This window comes from Aphanomyces astaci (assembly GCF_000520075.1).
Source record: "Aphanomyces astaci strain APO3 unplaced genomic scaffold supercont1.96, whole genome shotgun sequence".
NCBI classification, from domain to species: Eukaryota; Oomycota; class Saprolegniomycetes; order Saprolegniales; family Verrucalvaceae; genus Aphanomyces; species Aphanomyces astaci.
The window spans coordinates 121361-141692 of record NW_009798359.1 but is presented as its reverse complement, the minus strand read 5'-3'; the positions used below and the strand labels follow the sequence as shown (position 1 = coordinate 141692).

Genomic DNA, 20332 nt, shown 5'->3' with positions numbered 1-20332 from the left:
AAAAGCAGGGACGCCTGAGTTGAAGCAGCGATGATTCATCCCTTCGTTTGAGTGTCCGTTCCTACTTTTGCACGTTTTCGATAGAAATTAAGAAATATTTTTGATATATTTTCAGAATCCTCGAAAATAGTTCGGATAACATCCCTGCCTTAAAGCGTGGATGGTTTTTCACAGACCAGCCCCTCAAACAAATCACCAATTTTATTAATTTTCACCAAAAGGGACTTCTATTTCCGGTAGTAGTACGCGCGAAACACAGTAAATCTACTGCTCGTATTTAAAATTGAAGCGTATGCGACATGTAAATTAAGTTGAGAAACTTCGTTGCAGATTCTTGAAATGATGTTGTATTTTCATGTTGTCTCTCAAGAAAGACTGCTACCTCTTCGTTGAAGCTTCAAAGTATTTTAACACACCGGCAGCCCTATTACAGGCCTGCGGGTCCGGAACAGTACTACGTACTATGACTAGCACTACATATTGGTAATTAATTCGATTTCAAAATGGACTGGGGCATGCCAATCGAATCGACGGAGTAATCGACGGAACAAAGTAGCCAATGACATTTTCGAAAAAAACATTTCGACCAATCAAATTGCAGGCGTATCCGGTGCATTTGCCAAGCTTCTCCATTTCACAAACAGTTCAACGTTGCATCGGACAGGAGTCACAGTGAGTATAGTTAGTTCAAGTAAAATGACGCTCGACGATTTCGTCGAATCTACCGAAAATACCAAATTTCGCTCGAAAGCACAATAATATAGTACAAGTACTTAGTACTTGGAAGCTGAATCAGGCCACTGTCCGCTTGCTTGGAAGAAAATACTCGTGCGTACTAGTAGTACTTACTATGTATCCACGCTGCCCGTACAAAGTCATCAGTGGCCGACACGATAAAACTCATCATACAAATATTTGGACTTATTATGGCGACATGACCAGCGGAATGAGGTCGTTTCGATGGTTTAGCTCGGTGGGGAGAGTGCTGTTGTTGTGCGGTTGCTGGTTCGAAGGTGGTACAACCGTCAGTCTTCTGCCGCCCACTGCATGTGGAGGCTGTCCTCGGTAATGCTGATGAGGAGGGTGGTGGTGTTGCGTGGGTATGAAGCTGCCGTCCAAGTCGTCCAGATCGTTCACGGAAATGTTGGTAGTACTTCTGTCGCCTGTCGGGTGTTGAATGATGGATTCGTTGAGGCAATCAAACTTGGGCGGGGAGGTTGGGCCGCGGTTGAGGGCAGAAGAAGCGGACTTGAGAAAACGGGGGTTCGAGCTTCCGGTGGTTCGGGATGTTGGGGTCGGGGCTGCAGAGGACGACGACGGTGTCCCCGCGCGGGGATGCCACCCCCCACCCCCAAGAGTCGGCGTGGTGGTGCTACCTTTTGTCTGACCTACCAACATCAACAACGGGAAATGATAAAATATACAAACACGAAAACAGCCAAAGGGCAATCTCGAGATGACAACAAACACCAACACATCCAGGGCATCCCCGCAAACAGGATGTGGCAAAAACGAATATATATATATATATTTGTACCAAACCTTATTGCTGAATGCTATTACTAGTAGTACAAACTAGTACATATACTGTAGCAGTAGCCAAATGTGTCAACATCGTATACAGTGACAACTTGACAAGGAATCCAGGCAAGCAAGAGGGTACTATAACAACACTACGAGCGATGTCGTCATATATGTATTTAGATATTGTCAAATCGATTCGAAACTGGAGAATCGAATATCTTAAGAGAATGGATTAAAGAACCGCCTAAGCCAATCAAAGCACGTTCTTGAAAATTTCTGCCAATCCAAATGTTTGACTCGACCCAGTCGGGCAAAACCATATACAGTATATACTAATATGTGTATAGTATTGTTTATGCAAGCTTAAATTGGATCAAATGGATGCGAGCGCAAGTCCAAATACTGCATGGGTGAAATGCACTACTACGTAGTATATATATATATAACGTAGTAGTTCATATACTATTAATAGTATATCGATGCACTGCTCTCACATACAACACATCATAACTTTAGTAGATCGTTCGTGAAGAGAATACTAACATTACATAGCCAGCCAAAGCCCATCATATACAACACGTGGTTGTGTCAGATAAGCCTTCTCAATCGTCGGGTCATTGGTTCGTAAGCATCTTTGGTTGAGTAATACCTTGCAAAGTTGAATTCGATATCGTTATGGACGGGGTCAGGTACTTGGTGTGTTTCAGTTGACTGCCGATGCTGAGCTCACCACTGAGCCCGTTGGAGGTCGTACAGGAAGTGCACACGCGCAAACTTTGGCTCATGCCATCGACGTGCACTCGCCACGACTTGGAACAGGCTTTGCACACCACCTATAAATATATATATATATATCAATACACGATTCAATTGGTAAGTCATCGACTACAGTATGTAACAGCTTCATATCCCACCATCCATATTCAACGACCATATTGAATACTAGTACTAGTGTATTCGTCAACACAACATCCTATTCCATCCCCCAATATGGCAATTCACAAAGTACTCATTCCAGGGTACTCATTCCAGGGTAGTTATAATCCCCGAAACCCAGATACATCCCAAGTCATGTGAACGCACTACATATATATAAATAAAACACTCTTATTTGTGTATAACGAACAAGAATAAACGTACTTCGCCACACTTTCGACACGACCACTTGGTTCCGAACGTCCCAAATGCCACCTGGCAATCGAAGCAGCGGCTTCTGTTGCCCTTGAGCACGAGTTCTCGGTCGTTTAAGAAGGCAGTTCGGGTCAGCCGCTGGCCCCGCAGGAACAAATCCATATCCCCCAATGACTTGGCGCGCTTTTTTGCACTTAATTTCGACAGCCACGTGGGGATGTTGCCTGTCAAATAATATATGTTAAATCCTCATGGCCGGACAAATATATATATATATATGTTGTGAAGAACCAAGCAAGCAATTGAATGAAAAACAATACCGCGAAAGTCGGCCTGCAGCAACTGGAACGCGTGGAGGTACCCCGGCCGATCGGTTTCTAAAAATACATGCGCCAGCCGATGGTACGTGCCCCGGACGAACCCCATCGACGCCTCCAGGTCCGGACAACATGCCAACGACACGGACTTGAGGCACCGGACATACCCACGCCTGCCTTGTATGTCGAAATCATACCGGCACTATGCAAGTTGTTGAGCAACGTGAGTAACTAGCATTAAAACACAAACACACGAAAGGGCACGAATGGGGGCAGTGACGCTCGTGCAGTGTGTATCGATTGTATATTCACAAGAGATCCTCTAGTTTAGAACGATACGGACATTGGACATGTGTAGTACCTCGATGGCACAAAAGTCGCGGTGTTTCACCACGGCGACCACCGGACTGGCCACTGCCATCCATTTGATTCCGACAAATTTACGCGGGTTGGCTGGGGTCGGCGATGTCAGCGTATACAGCGGCGCGCCGTCCAACAAGTCCGGGGCAAAGTGCCGACGATACGCCTGGTACTCTTCGTCCGTTTCGGCCCGAAACAGACTGGCTACTTCGTCGATGGAAGCGTAGAGGTACGTGGAAGAGGCGTACGAGAGGACACCTGCCGGCGCGGCGGGATCGTACCCCTTCAACACTCGCAGGTCGTGGTCATCCTCGACGACGGACCACTTGATCGGGCCGTTGTGTAGCCTGGCATGGCGAATCTAACATGGTCATGTTTTTAGATGAGATGGATCACTACAGAGGTTATTAGAAAGCGGCGTGGGGGTGACAGTAACTACCACATCTATGGACGCGCGCGCGGCGAAGGCTTTGAGATCTGCCGTGTCCGTATCACTGAGCTGCGGACACTGGAAAAAGTGCGGCGGCAACGATAGCTTGGACATGTTTCTGGACGATAATTGTACGAATATGTAGTACTAATACTAGTATGTCGTGCAAACAACGATCTTGAGGACACCTAAACGAGATTCAGCTTGATGTTTGTCTTGGCGTGCAAATTCCGCATAAACAGACACTTTTCCAGTTGAGACGTGAGGATGAGAACAGCGTCATCTTGGTCAGAATCGGTGGACACTTGACTAGTGTGATGGTTCAATCACCTCCTCCAGGCATTACAGTACTGTATTGTGCGAGCGCTTACATAACGTGAATACATGCGACATCATCAACTACGCTTATTCGCACCAAAATGTAATACTAGTACTTATGTAATTAGTAGTAGTACCCCGAATACAGTGTTTTGACTGCTTCACCACTGTCGTCATGGCAAGACGACCAAGCCGAAGTATATTTGGGAATAATTCCCTCATTACAACAGTTCCGATGTTGCTTGTGAAGTACTCTTACGGTAGTTACTACAGTAGTACCCTATCCGGATACACTTTATTACTACTACGAGTATTATACGTACTAGTACTTCTAGCAGTACAGTGGTTAGCTATCACTAACTTACTGAGATTCACATAACCCCTAGTAAGAGGTGAGGTGGTCAGCGAATACTAACAGTGCCATATAAACACCAATTCGGAGAAAAGAAACAGGGGAACTGTTTTAAGTAATCTAACGGTCAATTCAATATTGAATCACGCTGGAACTTCTGATTGATATAATACGGGAGTCAATTTAGGAAAAAAATTCAATTTTCATTTTCGATTCTACTTTTCACACTTTTTGCTTTTTCATCGCGAAAACCAAGAGCATCTTGACGTTGGTGGAGCCCACCTCATGTAACGATGAAAATACCCAATCATCATCGCAGCCTATTCCATGGCATACAACTACTAATAGAAACACGAACACGGAGCGCCAGTCACCAATTGCCAACCGACAGCTCAAGCCGCAAGTGACGTAATCAGGTGGCGTAGGGAGCATGAAGCGCGAGCTTAGGAGCATGAAGAGTTATAGTAGAAGCATACATAACTACTTCGTCGTCGAATAAGACGATTGTGCAGTGTGGGTCGTAATCGAGGTGACCAAATTGGACACCGCCATTCGAAAGCCTTCGATAGTCGACGAGAATTCCCACCCTCCCTACCTGACGTCACCCCTCTTTTCAATGCGGTTACGAATGGCCAAATTGACTGACCCCACATTGCTTTTCGTGGAAGCAAATAAAAATACAAAAAAATATAAATTTGCTTTTCACAATCGAACGAAAAGCGGAAATTTGGGAAATTTGTAGCAAATTCATACTCTTAATCCTAGTAGTACAGTAGGTAGTATTAATATTAAGTAATATTAATACTACGTACTGTACTACTATGCTACAAATTTTTCACACGGAGTAAAATTAATACAGTGATCCCTCAACGTTTGATCGCTTTTCCAAATATAAATTTTCCACGCCAGCCTATTGTACAAAGAAACCGCAAACATTAACTTTGAAGGGTGGCTATCTGCTGGTCATTAACTGTAAGCAAAAGCTGAAGTGAATGGCCCAAGTTCCGAGGTAGAACCCCCGTATGGGCCCAGCAGTTGCGAATGGTCGTTGATGTGACGGCGGAAACCGACCAACGCATTGCCGTGAGCACGTCCACGGCGTACAAGTTTCTTGGTTCGCGACCGGACTCGACGGTAGGATCATCAATCATGTCTACAACATGATCCATTTGACGACGCTTGTAGTGGCTCTTGAACGCAGTACTCTCTGTAGTACTCTTTAATCGAGTTCTTGTCGTGAATTGTCAACCGCTTGCTTTGCTTGCACTTGTTTTGCATGCCCTCAAATGTCTTTGTGTGTAGTTGTCAATGTGAGGTGTTTTGCTCCTCAATTTTGAATTTTCAAACGATGCATGCATGTCATAAGGCCCCTAGTAAATTAATATCAAATAAAATTTAACGGAGTATAAATTTATACCAGGGAGCAAACTTTGAGGGATGGATCACTGTACCAGGTACTACGTCTGTACTACTGTACTAGGATTAAGAGTATGACTTTGCTACAAATTTCCCAATTCTGCGCACTTACTATGAAAACTCTTTTTGACCAATCATATATAGCCATCTACTTGGTTTCCTATTCTGATTAGTCAAATGTACACTTGTCCTTTCTATATAAGAGCCAATCAGATCCACTCCAAATAGGAGCAGCCAATCGCGACGGCAAGATCGCGACATATTTGAAACCGCATCAACACAATAACATATGGCTTTCCATGAAATCCAGCTGGTCCAATAATGATGCTTCGAAGTACGAGTAATACGTAAGAGCCTGTTCCAAGTACTTTTCAAAATGGGCATTATCCAATCAAAACGCTCCCCAACTCATTACAAAATCCATTTTTCAAAATGGGGTACATGACCCCATTTCATCCCATTTTGGGCACCTCAGCTGTTTCGCCAATGACTGGCTAATAATGGATGCCCACTATCCAATCATTGATCCCAATCTCATTCCAACTTTTCAATTTGACATCATGGACTCATGGACTCGGCCACTGTAGCGTGAGTTGCTGCCGTTGGCGCCGCCTTTCGATCGACGAACGTAGCAACCGCGCCCCTGGCATCAACACTGTTGTCGTACCCAGTACCACGTGGTAGCAAGTCAAGACCGACGGCACATACGACGGATGGTTCACGCGCCACCTGCGCTGCACCCGCCACACCTTTGTGTGTATCGCCGACAACACTGTGTTATTGACCAATCAGCATGCATCTTAGTCTAATGATTTATGTCCAATCAATCATGGTCATAGAATGGGTAGAAAATGGGATGAAATATTTTGTCACCCCATTTTTCGTTTTTTTCCAATTCTACTTGGAACAGGCTCTAAAGGTGCAAAGAGACACCAAGCGACGCCATCGAGTTGTGGCTTGAACATGGAAGCATACAGTACTGTATAACTGTATGCATGTACAGTACATACCTTCATTCCTCTAAGTGCATATATATATAACGTAGATTTCCAATTTAAGAGACTTATTTTGGAGTCGCTGCCGGGAAGTGGAAGCAGCTCGGCACTGAGGAATGGGTTTCGACTTCTGAAAACTGATAATTGAACGAGAAAAATCATTATATTAGTGAAAATCGTGATTTTGTCACTTATATTAGTGAGGATTAGCCCTTCTAATGTCAGTGTTCGAACAGAAACATGTTAGAGCATGTTCAAATTCCGATGCCCAAAGTCTCCCAAGATGAGTTGCAAATACGACATAGTGTTCTAACATGTTCTAACAAATATGATGGTCGAACAGATAATGTTCAAACATATTCTAACCTACTGAACACTCATAACAAGCGCGATTCGCCGTTTGACGCAAACCTTTTTGCCTTCGGCCGTCCACGCTTTCTCTTCATGCTGTGGGCAAGAGCTGGAGGTGGCTTGACAAGCTCATCGGACGCAAGATCACGAGGCAGAGATGGGAACACAGTTCTTGAGTACAACGTTTGTTCGGACTCATTGAAGTACACAAGTGGCCACTCTACAAAATGTCAGCAATACGGCATACAAGCAGGTTCTTACTGTGCGTCTTTGTTGCAGCAAGAGCACGACAGCAAGGGAGCAGTGAGTCTTGCCAGTAGCCACACGTGCACGTTCTTTCAGGGACGTCAACAATGTGGACACGGTGGGTGAATTTCGTTGCAGCTACTTCACAGTGCCGGACAGTGAACATTCCAATATGGCGTACATCGCGGACGCCCTTGTTCAACTCGAACGCGATATACTCGCGTGACCTCTTGAGTTGCTGGTTGAGGTGCCTCTTAGCAGCTTCAACAAGACCGCCTGGCCTTCGTCCAACGACTTGATCATAGCGTTTCTTGAACTTCCACATGAGCTTTGTCATGTAGCCGTACAAATCGGACACGGGATTCGACGCGCGGAGAAGGACCCCGAGCCATGCATTTTTTTGTTCAGCGCCATTTGACGTTTTGACTACGTAAGTTGCGAAACCAGCTTGGTTGATGGCCCACGTGGACCAATGCTGCATCCCTCCCGGGATCGCTTCGAGGTACAAAAATGCTCTTGGTACCGTTTCTCGTACTTCATGCATCGCTTTTGTTGCTTTGTCTTCTGTTGTGGCATCGGCTACTCTGTATAACAGATTCTTGTCGGTGTCGCTCAGCTTGATTTTTTGCTTCGAATGTTCAAGCATATATGCCACATGCAATATCTATGCTAACACATAGGATACACAACCTTGATTGCGTTGATCATACCTATAATGCCATATGAGGTTCCGTCCGAGTACTAGTTACATACCCTTATCGCGATCCGAAGCAAACAACGTTGCGTTTTCATCGAAGCCCATGCTGCTACTCTTCAGGTGCTTGAGGAACCATGTCCAGTTCAGTTCATCGTCTTGTGGGACGATGGCAATGGCAGCGAGAAGGTTACAATGGGATCCATCTTTGACACTTGCAGTGAGATATACCCCTGACTTTGAAAACAGGCCTTTTGAAAAAACAGCGCGTGAATTCGTTGCTCTCGTTCGTCTCAAACACGCTGTATGTACCTACCCGATTTGTTCAAAACTGTTCGAACTTGGTAGAACATCATCTCACCGCCATTGTCTTCGGCGAGTTGGACCATGTACGCGTGCAGCTTTTGGTACCCTGCAGCAACTGTGCCGGAGATCAAGTCCAGTGCCAGCTTCTTCACATTGGTTATGAATGTGCCGGCCGTATTCACTCCCGTCGCCTTCATGATCGCAGCTCGAATGATGTTGCTCGTAAGTAATTGTACGTCGGGATCGGGCGACGTATTCCGCAACGTTCTTCGCTGCCTACATTTCTCAATGAGCACACAATGATATCGGCACAACGCACCGCTTGACAAGTGAGTATTGTGTTCCTCTCCGATGTGTGTTTCGTTATCGTTGTTCCCGCAGTCCACTCATCTTCAGCATCCAACATGTTCCAATACACGTCCTGATCGCCGTAGCGTCGTCGTCGGTCATGGTTTTCCTCGCTGCTGCTGTGGGAAGCTCGCTCCGGTGGGCGTCCGCTTTGGTTGTGAACAAAAATTGCGAATGTGCAAGGTGTGCTTGCGTAACGACCACCTATTGATAGAACGATATGTTGACAAAGCCCATGCCTAGGGTTGCACCTGTCCGTACTTGCGAATGGAAGCACAGACTTTAAAGTTGCACAGGTCGTGCACCACCACGTTCGGTGAGTCGAGCACCCCTTCACACGAACTTCGAAGCCAGCCGCGAGAGCCAAGTGAAGTATACGTGACCGGCACTGTTGGAATGAGTCGAAGGCGTCACCCCCTTGAACTAACCCAATGCTCGTTGCCAATGCCAAGTACCATTCCGGACAGGAGGTTGTGTCGACAGTAACTTCTGGGCGATTGGCGCTCTCGCGCTTCAGGATTCTTTGCACTTGCATGGTGGGTTACGAAGTGTTCACTTGTGCGCAGCGCAAAGGAGTCGATTCCGGTTTCGTGCATGATTAGCGTCATTCGATTGGCTATTTTTTTAGTGTTTAGGTTTATTGCTTCACACATGCCCTGTGATTGGTTCGTGGACATTGGTTTTCCAGTACACTGTCTTCTCGCGCCATTGCAGTTTGTCACGGAGAAGTACAGGGAGGCAACATGCAAGGGGAAGAAAGCATCTCAGTCAACGTCACAGCGAACCTGGACAATGTGTCGAACTTGTTCGAACAGAAACTTGAGTCGATGTGTTCGAACAAGCTCGCACAGGGCCATCTTTCGAGCTGTGGTGCAAGCAGCATGCTGGAACGACACTTGGTCGGCAACTGGGGTTCGAAGTCAACGACGACAATGGCAACACGAAGGTCTGGTGGCGTTCGTGGAAGAAATCCCACGAGGCCTACAACGAATTTGCCTGGACGACTGGTTCGCAACTCGTGTTGCGAGACCTGATGTCTGGCGAAGAGGTTACGTTTCAGTACGATATTGCGACGAACGATCCAACGAGTTTCCAATGCAAATGCGCGAGCGAGTAACGTTACTGTCGTGGAACTATGGCCGCGGTGCAAAGAGTCAAGCGTTCCCACAGTGAGGGGCGTGTGATGGAGGCCACCGCCGCACTTGAACTGGGTGTCGACATGCCGCAATTCGCCGCCAAGGTCTCTGCAAAGCAAGAACCACTTGTCCGCAACCAAGCGCTGGCAGCAATTGCCCACGACAAAAATCACTTCTACGGCAGCCTGGACGACAAAATCAGACAATTGGGGCTGATTCAAGGCACGTCAGCGACAAATGGGCATTGCCTCTTTTCAGCACTTGACTGCTATGTTGAGGGTATCCGTCATGCTGTCGTCGACAAGAAAGGAAACGTCAAGGACCCACTCACAATCCAAGCGCATGCGCGAGACGCTTCGTGCAATCGAAGCGGCGGCAATGTTCGACGAAATCAGCATCTTGTACGACAACCAGCCTACCGTTCGTAAGAGTATTCTTCAAGGCAAGAGCGTCCGGGAGTCAGTCACAGCTCTTTTCTCTGCCCGTTTCAAGGCGGCAAAGGACGCATCGAAACCCTGGGAAAACGCAGACCTTTGGGGACACTCGGCAGACATTTGCGCTTTTCGACGACTCGTGCACGAAGACATTTATGTGTTCGGAGAGAGCAAAGAGAAGGACAAGAAGGTCGTGTGGACTTTGGAAAAGTATGGATACCCCGAGTCAAGTCGAAAGCGTGGTGTGTTCAAGTTCGTGCGAGACCAAGTTCCAATGAGCGAGTGGACAAGTGCAGTGAAGTTCAATCGCGATGCTTTGTTTCTAAAAAACAAGACCAAATTGCACTGATACCCACTGTTGACCATGGGACGAGCAAACGCAACAACTTAGTCCTGCTGATAATATTGAAGCGTTTCATTACACTTGATTGTTCTACCACAGTTCCTGTTCTACTTGTTAGAACACGTAAAACATGTTCGAACACAACATGTTCAAACAAAGCGGAATGTCTGTGTTAGAACGTGTCGGAATTAGAGCATGTTCTAACGTGTTGCTGTTAGATCAGCGCGGACGGGGGATATTTTGTCACTAATGTAAGTGACAAAATCACGATTTTCACTAATATAATGATTTTTCTCTAATTGACTGTGAACAGGAAACGCAGGTATTTCCAACAAGCACTGAAACATCTATTTTCACAGTATCTATCATGTCCTAATGTCCCATTTTCTAAGCAGAAACACCTCAAAAGTAGGGGATAATTTAAGAGACATATTTTAAGCTTGATCGTAGTATTGATCCATGCATATATTTTTTGTGGTTAGGGTATAATATTCAGTCAGGTACATATGCAACCTCAACAGGTTATGTATTTATAGAGCCAATTGGTTAATTGATTTATATAAAACACATGGGATCATGAAGAACATTTATTTAAAGAGGTATTTCTACACATATTTCAAGGTGGGTGATTGGCTGAATCCGATGTCCCTTAAATTGTCCCATGTCTCGTAAATTGGAAATCTACGTTATATATATATATATATGGGCGAGCTTTGGATTATAAAAGCAAACACTGATAGTGTGTCCTACATCCGAGCGGAGGTTGTTCCATCCGAATGTGCTGCCACGTACAATTGTCAAGTCGGTTCATACTGTAATTGGAGTCGCCAGTAGAATCGAATCCAGTAGACTTGGCAAATCAATTTGAGAATAAACTAGCCAATCAAAATCCATTCTTTACAAGATTTCTGCATGGTTGAGCCAATCAATACGTGTTCTAAAACACCCATTGCAGATTGAACTCACTCTAAGTATGTGCTATAGTGAATACAATATACTTATAGTTCATTCGGTTTCACTATTGAACAGTCCAAATTTATGTAAGAAGGACAATCAATACATGTAAAGAGTTAACGGGAGCGCGACGTTGAGTTCCTTGGCCCGGGGTTCGGTATGGGAAAGTCGAAGCTCGCCCGGCACGTCGATCGTGAACCGCCGCCACGACTTGACATCCAACACGTAAAACGTGGCCCTGACCTGCACGACGAGCATCCCATTCAACGCCGCCGATGCCTTGTCCAGGTAATACACCTACAGTACATATGTAGTGCGGAATAGGACCAATATATATTGTCAAGTCGATTCGACATTCGAGTGTTTCGGTGCTCAATCGAATGAGCAGAATCACCAAATAAATCGACAATCAATATATTCGACCAATCAAAACCCACAACACGAATCAAGTAGCCAATCAAAGTATACACTCACATTCGACCAAAGCAACATATCGAATTAGTATGTGACTTCAATTAGTGTGACACTGAACGATCTTTACAAAAGTCAGTACTTAGTATACCAAGAATTGATTAATAGATTAGGCGAATCAGCACAAAAATCGTCCAAATTTTGGGTAAATGGACAATACTGCATCTCAAAGTGACGAGTGACACTTTTTGATTTGTATCATATTACTAGTATAAGGGTTTTTCGAATATGATATAATTTATGCGAATTCAACAATGGTTTCGTATTTATATTAGAGGTTATCAGTAAACAAGGTTGAAATTGACTATCATTCCGAGTTGTTTTTTTGTATTGTATCTCACACAATATTGTGTTTTAGAGTCAATTGAACACGGCAGTCATCCGGTAAAAGCATCGAATTAGAAAAATACTATGATTTGACTGACATAACTGGTAGAACTCATCTCTCAACGTGTACATAGACGAACAGCATTTGGTTACCTCGTGAAACATCCACGAGTCGGTGTTATACATCCATTTGGCACTGGCACACAAGAACGGCGACGGGACGTGCTCTGTCACAGACAGCAACGGATGGCGGATACGTTCGTAGGCATAGCACACGCCACTCCACGTCACACATAGCGCCATGAGCACGGCCACCCGCCGCCACTGCCCGATTTCAATCGTTCCTGTATTCGATCAATCAACACTTGCCTTGGATCAATATTGTCGATTGGATAGTACAAATTTGGGGTGCAATCGAATCAACCGATCCACAATCGATCTGATTGGTGTTGAATTTCATTGAGAAATGGGTTTTGATTGGCTAATAATGTTGAGATCATCTGAGGTAGCCAATCAACTCGATTTCAATTCCAACGAGAAACCACAATGAAATTTCACTCGAACAAATAGCACACTACAACAACTGGAAATAGTGTCGAAGTCGATTCGAAATCGACAGACAATCTATCGACCAATCAAAACCCAGAACACGAATCAAGTGGCCAATCAATTTCACTCTTCGACCACTTCAACATCGAACTTTACATACAAGAGTAAACAATCGATCGATATTGTCAATTTGATACAAATTTGGGGAGGGGGTGCAATCGAATCGCGCCGATCAAACCGATCCACAATCGATCTGATTGGTTGAATTTCATTGAGAAGGTTTTGATTGGTTAATACTTTTGAGCTCACCTGACGTAGCCAATCAAATCGATTTAAATTCTAACGAGAAACCACGCCACCACACAATGAAATTTCACTCGAAAGCACAATAGTAAACAATATCGATCGATATGTATATTTGGCAAAGAATCCGCCCAAAAGTCCAAATTAATCATATATATTCGTACCAGCCGAGCACGACATGTCAAAATCCACAGCTCGAATCATGCAGTCGCGTCGTAATGTAGCGATGTCCCTCACGGGGCTTGCAAAACTGAGCACACCCGACGCCATCCACACGATGAGGCTCGACTTGAACGCGTACGGGGACGTGTACTGCCGGGTCACGACCATGAACATGTCATTCAGGACAAACGTGAACCACGACACTTCTCCCGCCGCGAGGAACATCTTGACTGCGCCCACAACGGTCAACGGGCGAGTACTAGTCGCGATAAAGTACGTCAGCACCCCCGACGACGACTGCTCCAGCTCGAGCGTGGCCGTGCTAAGTACACTCATCGCCGCCATGCTTCGGAGCAGCAGCAGCGGACGACCCATATACACGATTCCCGCCACACGGTTGAGTTTGAACATGTTGCGGCCTTCGATGTGCCCTCTTGCCACGAGAATGTACACGGTCGCAACCACCGACGCTGCAAAGATCGTGCCCGTGATGTACATTGTCGCATACCGAAGGTACAATGCGACGTTGGTGGGAATCTCCAGTGGCTGGGGGGATGTGGCTTGATATCGACTGGATGCTGTCGAGAGCAAGGTGATCCTGCCAACATCCCCTATACCATACACACGCACGTTGTACTGTTGAATTGTCGAGTCGATATTGGAGCCGACAATCGATATATGACCAATCAAAACCCAGATCACGAATCAAGTAGCCAATCAAAGTATCCACATCTCATGATTGTGTGGTAAAAATTAGTATGACTATTTCATTTACATATATAAAGTCAGTAGTATGAATAATCCAAACAATTGACGAATAGATTTCGCGAATAACAGTATTGTGATTTATTCGCTATAAACTTGCAAAAGTCGCCTGGTTTGTCTATTGATTTACGCTAGAGTTTTTGATATACTAGTCCTTTCGAGCCAATCAAGTCATCCACTCAAAAATGGAGTAGCCAATAGCGTTGATGAATCGTGAATCGATGATTCGATGGGTCGTCCACAATAACAACAGTGCACATTTTCTGTAATCAAGGACAACTACTATAAATTCAGTGATGGATGTACATACGTACGTACCTTGAAAGGTCACGACTTCTCGCACACCGAGAACCCAGTCATACATGAAACTCCATGCAAAGAGATGAAATGCCGCTTGATTCGTGTCAAACACGTTCATGTGATACAGTTGCGCGGGGGGGGGGTCGCCGCCCCCTTGTTCGAGTCGTCGTTGCGTCGCTGTGATGAGGACGACTTCCTCTGAAACATTGATGTTGATCGGGGGGGGGATGATCGGGGGGATGTCGATATCAACGACAGGACGGATGCCATACCCCGTGTCGGACGTGATGGTCTCATCCGGGACTGCAAATTGGGCGATTTCAATCGCCATATCCGCCACTTCGGCCTGAACGCGTTGAGCTTGTTCCTGTAGCGCCGTCCACGTCATATCACACGACAAGTTGGTTTCAACGTAGCGTTTGGTTGTCGAGAGCATCGTCAGCACATCAGCTGCTGCTTGGTCGTCGTCGCCGGCCAACTGACTTATCGCGGTCAAGTTGACGTTATCATTGTACATGGCGTTCACCCCCACTAAACTGTACACGATCGACATGGCGGTGGCGTCGATGTGTTCTGCTAGGATGGACGAACAGGCAGAACTGACCCCGTAGAATGAAAACATGGCCACGCGCGGCCACTTGTAGTCGCAAAGCAGGTTTCCCCCCACGAGATTCCAATCGACCAAGCCGGGGGGGGTCGGTCGCAGCACCTGCACTATTGGGAGGGTGGTCCACATCGTTTGTACTTGGGCGGGCTTTGAAGCGAGGGTCGCAACAATAAACTCGGTCACAGATGCAGTGAATTGCTGCAATGATGTTGGCACAGGGACGTGCCACGCGTCGATCGTACCATATGGACCTATCAATTGCCGCAATAACAGCGCTGTACTTGGCACTTGAACTGGAAATACATTGGTGACGGGAACTGTAAAGTCGACGAGCGTGCCATTTGCAATCATGAGCGCTTCAAGCGGCGACGGAACTTGGTCGCCGTCGTACAGGTAGTTGGCGCTGCCGCGGACTAGACTGGATTTGCCAAGCGCTAAGCCGTACCTGGTCACGGCGTCGAAATCCCCCACGAGCCCCCACGACAGTTTGCGGGATGTTTGGGTATCGAGGTGAAACGAGCTTTTCGTGTCCTTCAACGTCAAGTCGTACGCAACTCCGAACGCATTCACGACCTGGAAATACTCCACCACCCCAACCGACTTGAAGTTTTGCCACTGCATGGTAAAGTGCCGAATCCCCTCGCGCGACCAGTACCCTGCTTCGTCGGATACACTAGTCCTACTAGAACTACTAGTACTACTACCCCTCGTGGAATCGACCGACGCCGCGAGCCAGTCCAGGCCAGCGTCGGACGCGTTCAAGTCGTAGCGAATGGCCACGTCAAAGGCATCGCCCCAGCACCGGTTGAACTGGTTCCAGTTCAAGTTGCGTGCCATCGACTCAAAATACACGGCACCGTTGGCTGCGTACGCGGTGTCACAGCGCAGTTGGCGGGCCTCGGACCGAGCCATGGCCCAGCGTTGCTGAAAGTCCACCCAGCAGTATTGCGTCGATATCCACGGCACTTTGCACCCGTCCATGCTTCGTATACCGATGACAATCGCGTGCAATGACATCCGCATGTCGTACATAGCATGGGTCGCAGCAAACGACGTGAACTGGATGGGCGAGTTGGAGTCGTTGTACTTGTCCAGGGATGCAAACTCGAGCTTGGCCAACGTCGACGCCACGGCGGGGGCAGTCACGTTGGTTGTGTGCATCAATTGCTGGTGGTTGAACCAGTTGGCCAGATACAAGTGCGTGCCCGAGCTGTTAAAGTTGGGCCACCAAAAGTCGTTGGCCATATTCACTTGGGTCACTGCCAAGTACGACACACTAGCCGCGCTCGTCCCCACCATGTACACAAACCCTGCCCCAGCCAACACGACGAATTTCCACGTCGTCGCCACTGGGTGTGGTTGGTCCTGTGGCGGTGGATGTTGTTGCTGCAGCTTGTTCGATTCACAGTGCTCTGTAGCCTCGGGACAGGACTCGTTTGGTTTGGTGGCCACGTGAATGAACTGGTGAAAGTGCGTTTTGGCCGAGGGTATCGACGTCAAGTGGTAATTCAGCACGGACGACGGCACCACGACCCACAGCTTCAAGTCCAACACGTACTGTTTGTTCTGAAACATAAACGGGAGCAAGCCAGACATGACACACACGATTCGATCCAACGACTCGAGAGGCAGGCCATGCGTCCGGGGTAAGAACGCGGCGGACGCGCCTGGAAAAATTATAGGCGACTGCACCGTCGATCGGATCACGGATACGTAGAGGAGAAGCTCGGCCAGCCACGTTAGTAGTAGCGAGATTAGGGTCGAGCCAAGGGCAATGGCCACGAGCCATTGAGCCCGCGTGGAACTCCCAATTTCAACCACGCCACTGGAGCATGCAATATGCGTGTCCATGTTGACAAACGCGCAGTGCCGATCAATTTCTGTCGAGATGGCAACTACCGGGGTCGCAATATCCACGACAACGTAGATCACCCACGTAATCGCTGTGGCCACAGGGCAATACACTTTGGCGTACGAGTCGGTTACGATCAGCAACACATCTTGGATAACATATGCTACCCAAGTTGCTTCCCCCGCAACCACGAGCGTTTGAACCCAAGAACGAGGCATACCTTGTAAGTACGCCACGCCGTCCATCGATGTGGACAATACCACGGGCGACGTACTGAGCATAACAATGGCCGCGACTCCCCGTACTAACAGAAACGGGCGACCAATCCAAGTACATCCCACGACGCGATTAAAGTGCAACAGGGGGCGGCCGGGGGTGGCAACCCCCATGGCGTACATCAGCAAGATCACCGCCACCCCCCCCAGCACAAATGTCACGTACACCGAGATGTACCACACGTACTTGCACGCACGTTGGGGCACTTCAAGGTTGCTAGGGACGTACACGTGGTCCACGTCGGCGGTCGAAAGCAAGGCCAACGATTGCAAGTTGCCTTCAAACGACACAACTTCCCGCGTCCCAGTCATCCAATCGTACATGTGGAGCCAGCCTAGGAAATTCCACGCGACGTCGTCTGTCGTGACCAATGGTTGCACCAACAGGTTGGACTGGTCAAAGTAGTTTCCGTCGACGAACCCTTGATCGTCTGCAAATTGAATCAAACTGACGTTGGACGCTGCAACAAATGCGTCTCTGGCACGACGAAAATGCTCGTGCAGGTCCAGTGGAATCTGCGACAACGTGGATTGCCATTGCTCGTACACGGTATGGGCTTGGTGCACTACGTTCAAGCAAGTGTGTGACGTCGTTGGGCACAGGTCGCAGACGCTCGTGCGATTAAAGTCGTCTTGCCGCGATTGTATCGTCAAGTTTACTGCCATAGTCGCAAACAAGACGTGCCACTTGGACGTGGATACTGTATGCCGCACAGCACTTGTGCAAGTGTCGTCAAAACCAAACGGGGCTTGGACGTACGACGTCGGGGTGTTAAATACACACATGGGGTTGCCGCCGTAGAAAACTCGAAGCGGGTCGAGCCAAGAAGGGGGCACGGGGTCCAATTCAGTGTCTGGGATGGCGTTGAACATGGCAAACAGGGTCGGATCGTGATGCTCGATCAAGACGGTCCACATGGTTTGAAATGACTTTAACAGCGCAAGAGCACTCGGGGGACGCGGCACCACGTACATGTCGATGCTGTTTGTAGGCCCGAGTTCGCTTCGAAGCAAACTCACCACGGTGCCACTCGACGGCGACGCAAATGTGTCGTACACTACGACAAGGTCAAAGTCGTCGGTCGAGTTGCGCACGAGGCTGACGTTGGCATGGTCCAACTGGGTGTACACAATCCCCGTCATGTCATTCCAAATCCCCCAGTTCATGTATACAGAAGTCCACACTTGTTGACGAAACACGGGCTTCACTTGGTACGTGAGCACGTATTGGACCATCCCCAATGCATTGCGAATCGCTATGGATTCGTCCAGCCCTGTCATGAACAAGTTGCCCCACTGCAACCGGTACGTCGTCATGTGTTTCTGCCGCCAATATGCCGCTTCAACCTCCACCGACACGAACGCATTAGGCACCGATTTTAGCCACCGGACACCCAAGTCGCTTTGACCTAAGTACGTAGCAATGGACGCGGTGAAATCACTGCCACTCTGTGCCATCCATTCGTTCCACGGTACTATGCGAAGCATGCTCTCCATGTACACGGCGGCGTTGTCTGCATATCGATCCCGACATCGTTCCAGTCGACCTTGGGTGTGCGCCACGGGCCACAACCGATCAAAGTCTAGCCAGCAGTACGCTGTGTTGAGCTTCAACACGCTAGCGACCGACGTCGCGGTGTGGATGCCTTGAATGGCACCTTCAATGGACGTCAATTGCTCCGAGATCATGCGCCGAGGATATGTTGCCTTGAGCGCCACGACAGTGTCAGACCCACTGTAGTCTCTTTGGATGGCCATGTCCAAGATGGAGAAGGGCGTGGGCTGGTGGTCGGCAGTGGTGGAGTCGACGTAGTTGTTTTCGAGATGGAATGCATCAATCACAAACGTTTGAGTGCCCGTCGAGTTGAACTGGGGCCAAAACAGGTCGTTGCCCATGTAAGGTTCCAATATCGTGAGGTACCACATCGACAACCCTATAGTTGCCACGAGGTACACGAAGCCGAAGTAGGCGGAACTTCCGGCATGTCTGTCCAAGAAGGATGGGTCGGGCGTTGGCGATGAAGCCGAGTCGAATGGCCCCACGCGGTTCATTGTGGTGCGTGCACCAACCCGGAATACTGTAATCGATCGATTTACGCAACCACATTGCGGTTTCACCCCCGACGACGAAACGACGTGGGCCAGCAGAGGAATTTCGAACCTCGACACCGACCAACGAACTGGCAATGTACAATGCTGTCAGTACCGACATGAAGACCACTTAGCATACGACATTCAGGGTTTGGTGAAGTACCGGGGACTTTGTAGAGGTAGGTGCTTTGGCCACCATCAGCCCTTCTTGCAATTCCCACCGTTGAGAAGCACGCCGTAACTCGTTCTTGAGCGTTGGTGGGTGAATTCAGAAATGTCATCTCCATGGCATTAAATAATATCCTCGGAGCCGTTCGCGTCCAAAACGCTTCTGTTTTCTCGACCTGGGTGCTTGAGTAACACGGTGTAAGACGAACTGTATAGTACGTACAACATGCATGACCTGAAGTTCGGCTCGAACCAGACGAAACGCGCCCAATGTGAACTCTGGTTTATGTCGATCCGCACTCTTGCCACTTGCACGACTGAAAGGCTTGACACCGTCCTCGACAATCACTTTCAAGCTGAATCCAGTGAGTGGAACTGGCTGCAAGCGCTCACTGCACGCAACGATGTTCTAATGACAAGCACCGGACAACTTGCCATAAAGTTATCACACTTTCATGCCATCATGCACCTTGTTCTCGATAGAAGCAGCAGCACGCCAAGGTGGGGGGGCACTGCCTGTCTTCCCGAATTGTGACCAGCGTACACGATGCTGTGTGATTCGCACATACCTCCAGCATGTGATGATCGCATACATACACCCATCGGATACCACGGTCTTGTCAGCATGGAACGAACGTAGTGCATGAGGTCATGTACGCATGTGACGTCGCCATCGTCGGTGCCTTCCCTCGAGTTCTCGCGCGCAAAAAAGGAAATGGCAAATTTGAAAATGTTCACCCTTCAAAATCAATATATGTCATGCTCGATAACCCTTGAAAATGAATAGGTGGATTTAGAATTTAGTCT

At 47.8% G+C, this 20332-nt stretch overlaps 5 protein-coding genes across 6 annotated transcripts; 1 reads left to right on the top strand and 4 right to left on the bottom strand.

The window, feature by feature from the left end:
• Positions 1-899: 899 nt before the first annotated feature.
• On the bottom strand, positions 900-3876 carry H257_17020 (hypothetical protein; the record flags this gene model as incomplete). The annotated part of the gene is made up of 6 exons (XM_009845659.1): positions 900-1388; positions 2174-2357; positions 2665-2879; positions 2976-3174; positions 3334-3693; positions 3772-3876. 6 exons carry the CDS (start codon positions 3874-3876, stop codon positions 925-927), a joined length of 1527 nt encoding a protein of 508 aa, XP_009843961.1. The 3' UTR covers positions 900-924.
• Positions 3877-5367: 1491 nt separating this feature from the next.
• H257_17019 (hypothetical protein) lies at positions 5368-8086 on the bottom strand (the record flags this gene model as incomplete). Its single annotated transcript, XM_009845658.1, has 3 exons — positions 5368-5585; positions 6423-6620; positions 7456-8086. 3 exons carry the CDS (start codon positions 8084-8086, stop codon positions 5368-5370), a joined length of 1047 nt encoding a protein of 348 aa, XP_009843960.1.
• Positions 8087-8427: 341 nt separating this feature from the next.
• On the bottom strand, positions 8428-9323 carry H257_17018 (hypothetical protein; the record flags this gene model as incomplete). The annotated part of the gene is made up of 5 exons (XM_009845657.1): positions 8428-8446; positions 8496-8716; positions 8859-8992; positions 9040-9119; positions 9167-9323. Coding segments are annotated over 5 exons (609 nt in total), but the record flags the coding sequence as incomplete, so codon positions are not given.
• A 186-nt stretch (positions 9324-9509) lies between these two features.
• Positions 9510-10769, top strand: H257_17017 (hypothetical protein). Its single transcript, XM_009845656.1, has one exon. It carries the CDS (start codon positions 10162-10164, stop codon positions 10705-10707), a length of 546 nt encoding a protein of 181 aa, XP_009843958.1. The 5' UTR covers positions 9510-10161; the 3' UTR covers positions 10708-10769.
• Positions 10770-11708: 939 nt separating this feature from the next.
• H257_17016 lies at positions 11709-19376 on the bottom strand. 2 transcript variants are annotated; one of them, XM_009845655.1, is made up of 4 exons: positions 14551-19376; positions 13470-14078; positions 12607-12817; positions 11709-11952 (listed from the first exon to the last, which is right to left on the bottom strand). In XM_009845655.1, exons 1-3 carry the CDS (start codon positions 19316-19318, stop codon positions 12741-12743), a joined length of 5454 nt encoding a protein of 1817 aa, XP_009843957.1. In that variant the 5' UTR covers positions 19319-19376; the 3' UTR covers positions 11709-11952; positions 12607-12740. The 2 variants fall into 2 exon arrangements, with proteins under 2 accessions (XP_009843957.1, XP_009843956.1); XM_009845654.1 differs by having other exon boundaries at positions 12607-12797.
• Positions 19377-20332: the final 956 nt, after the last annotated feature.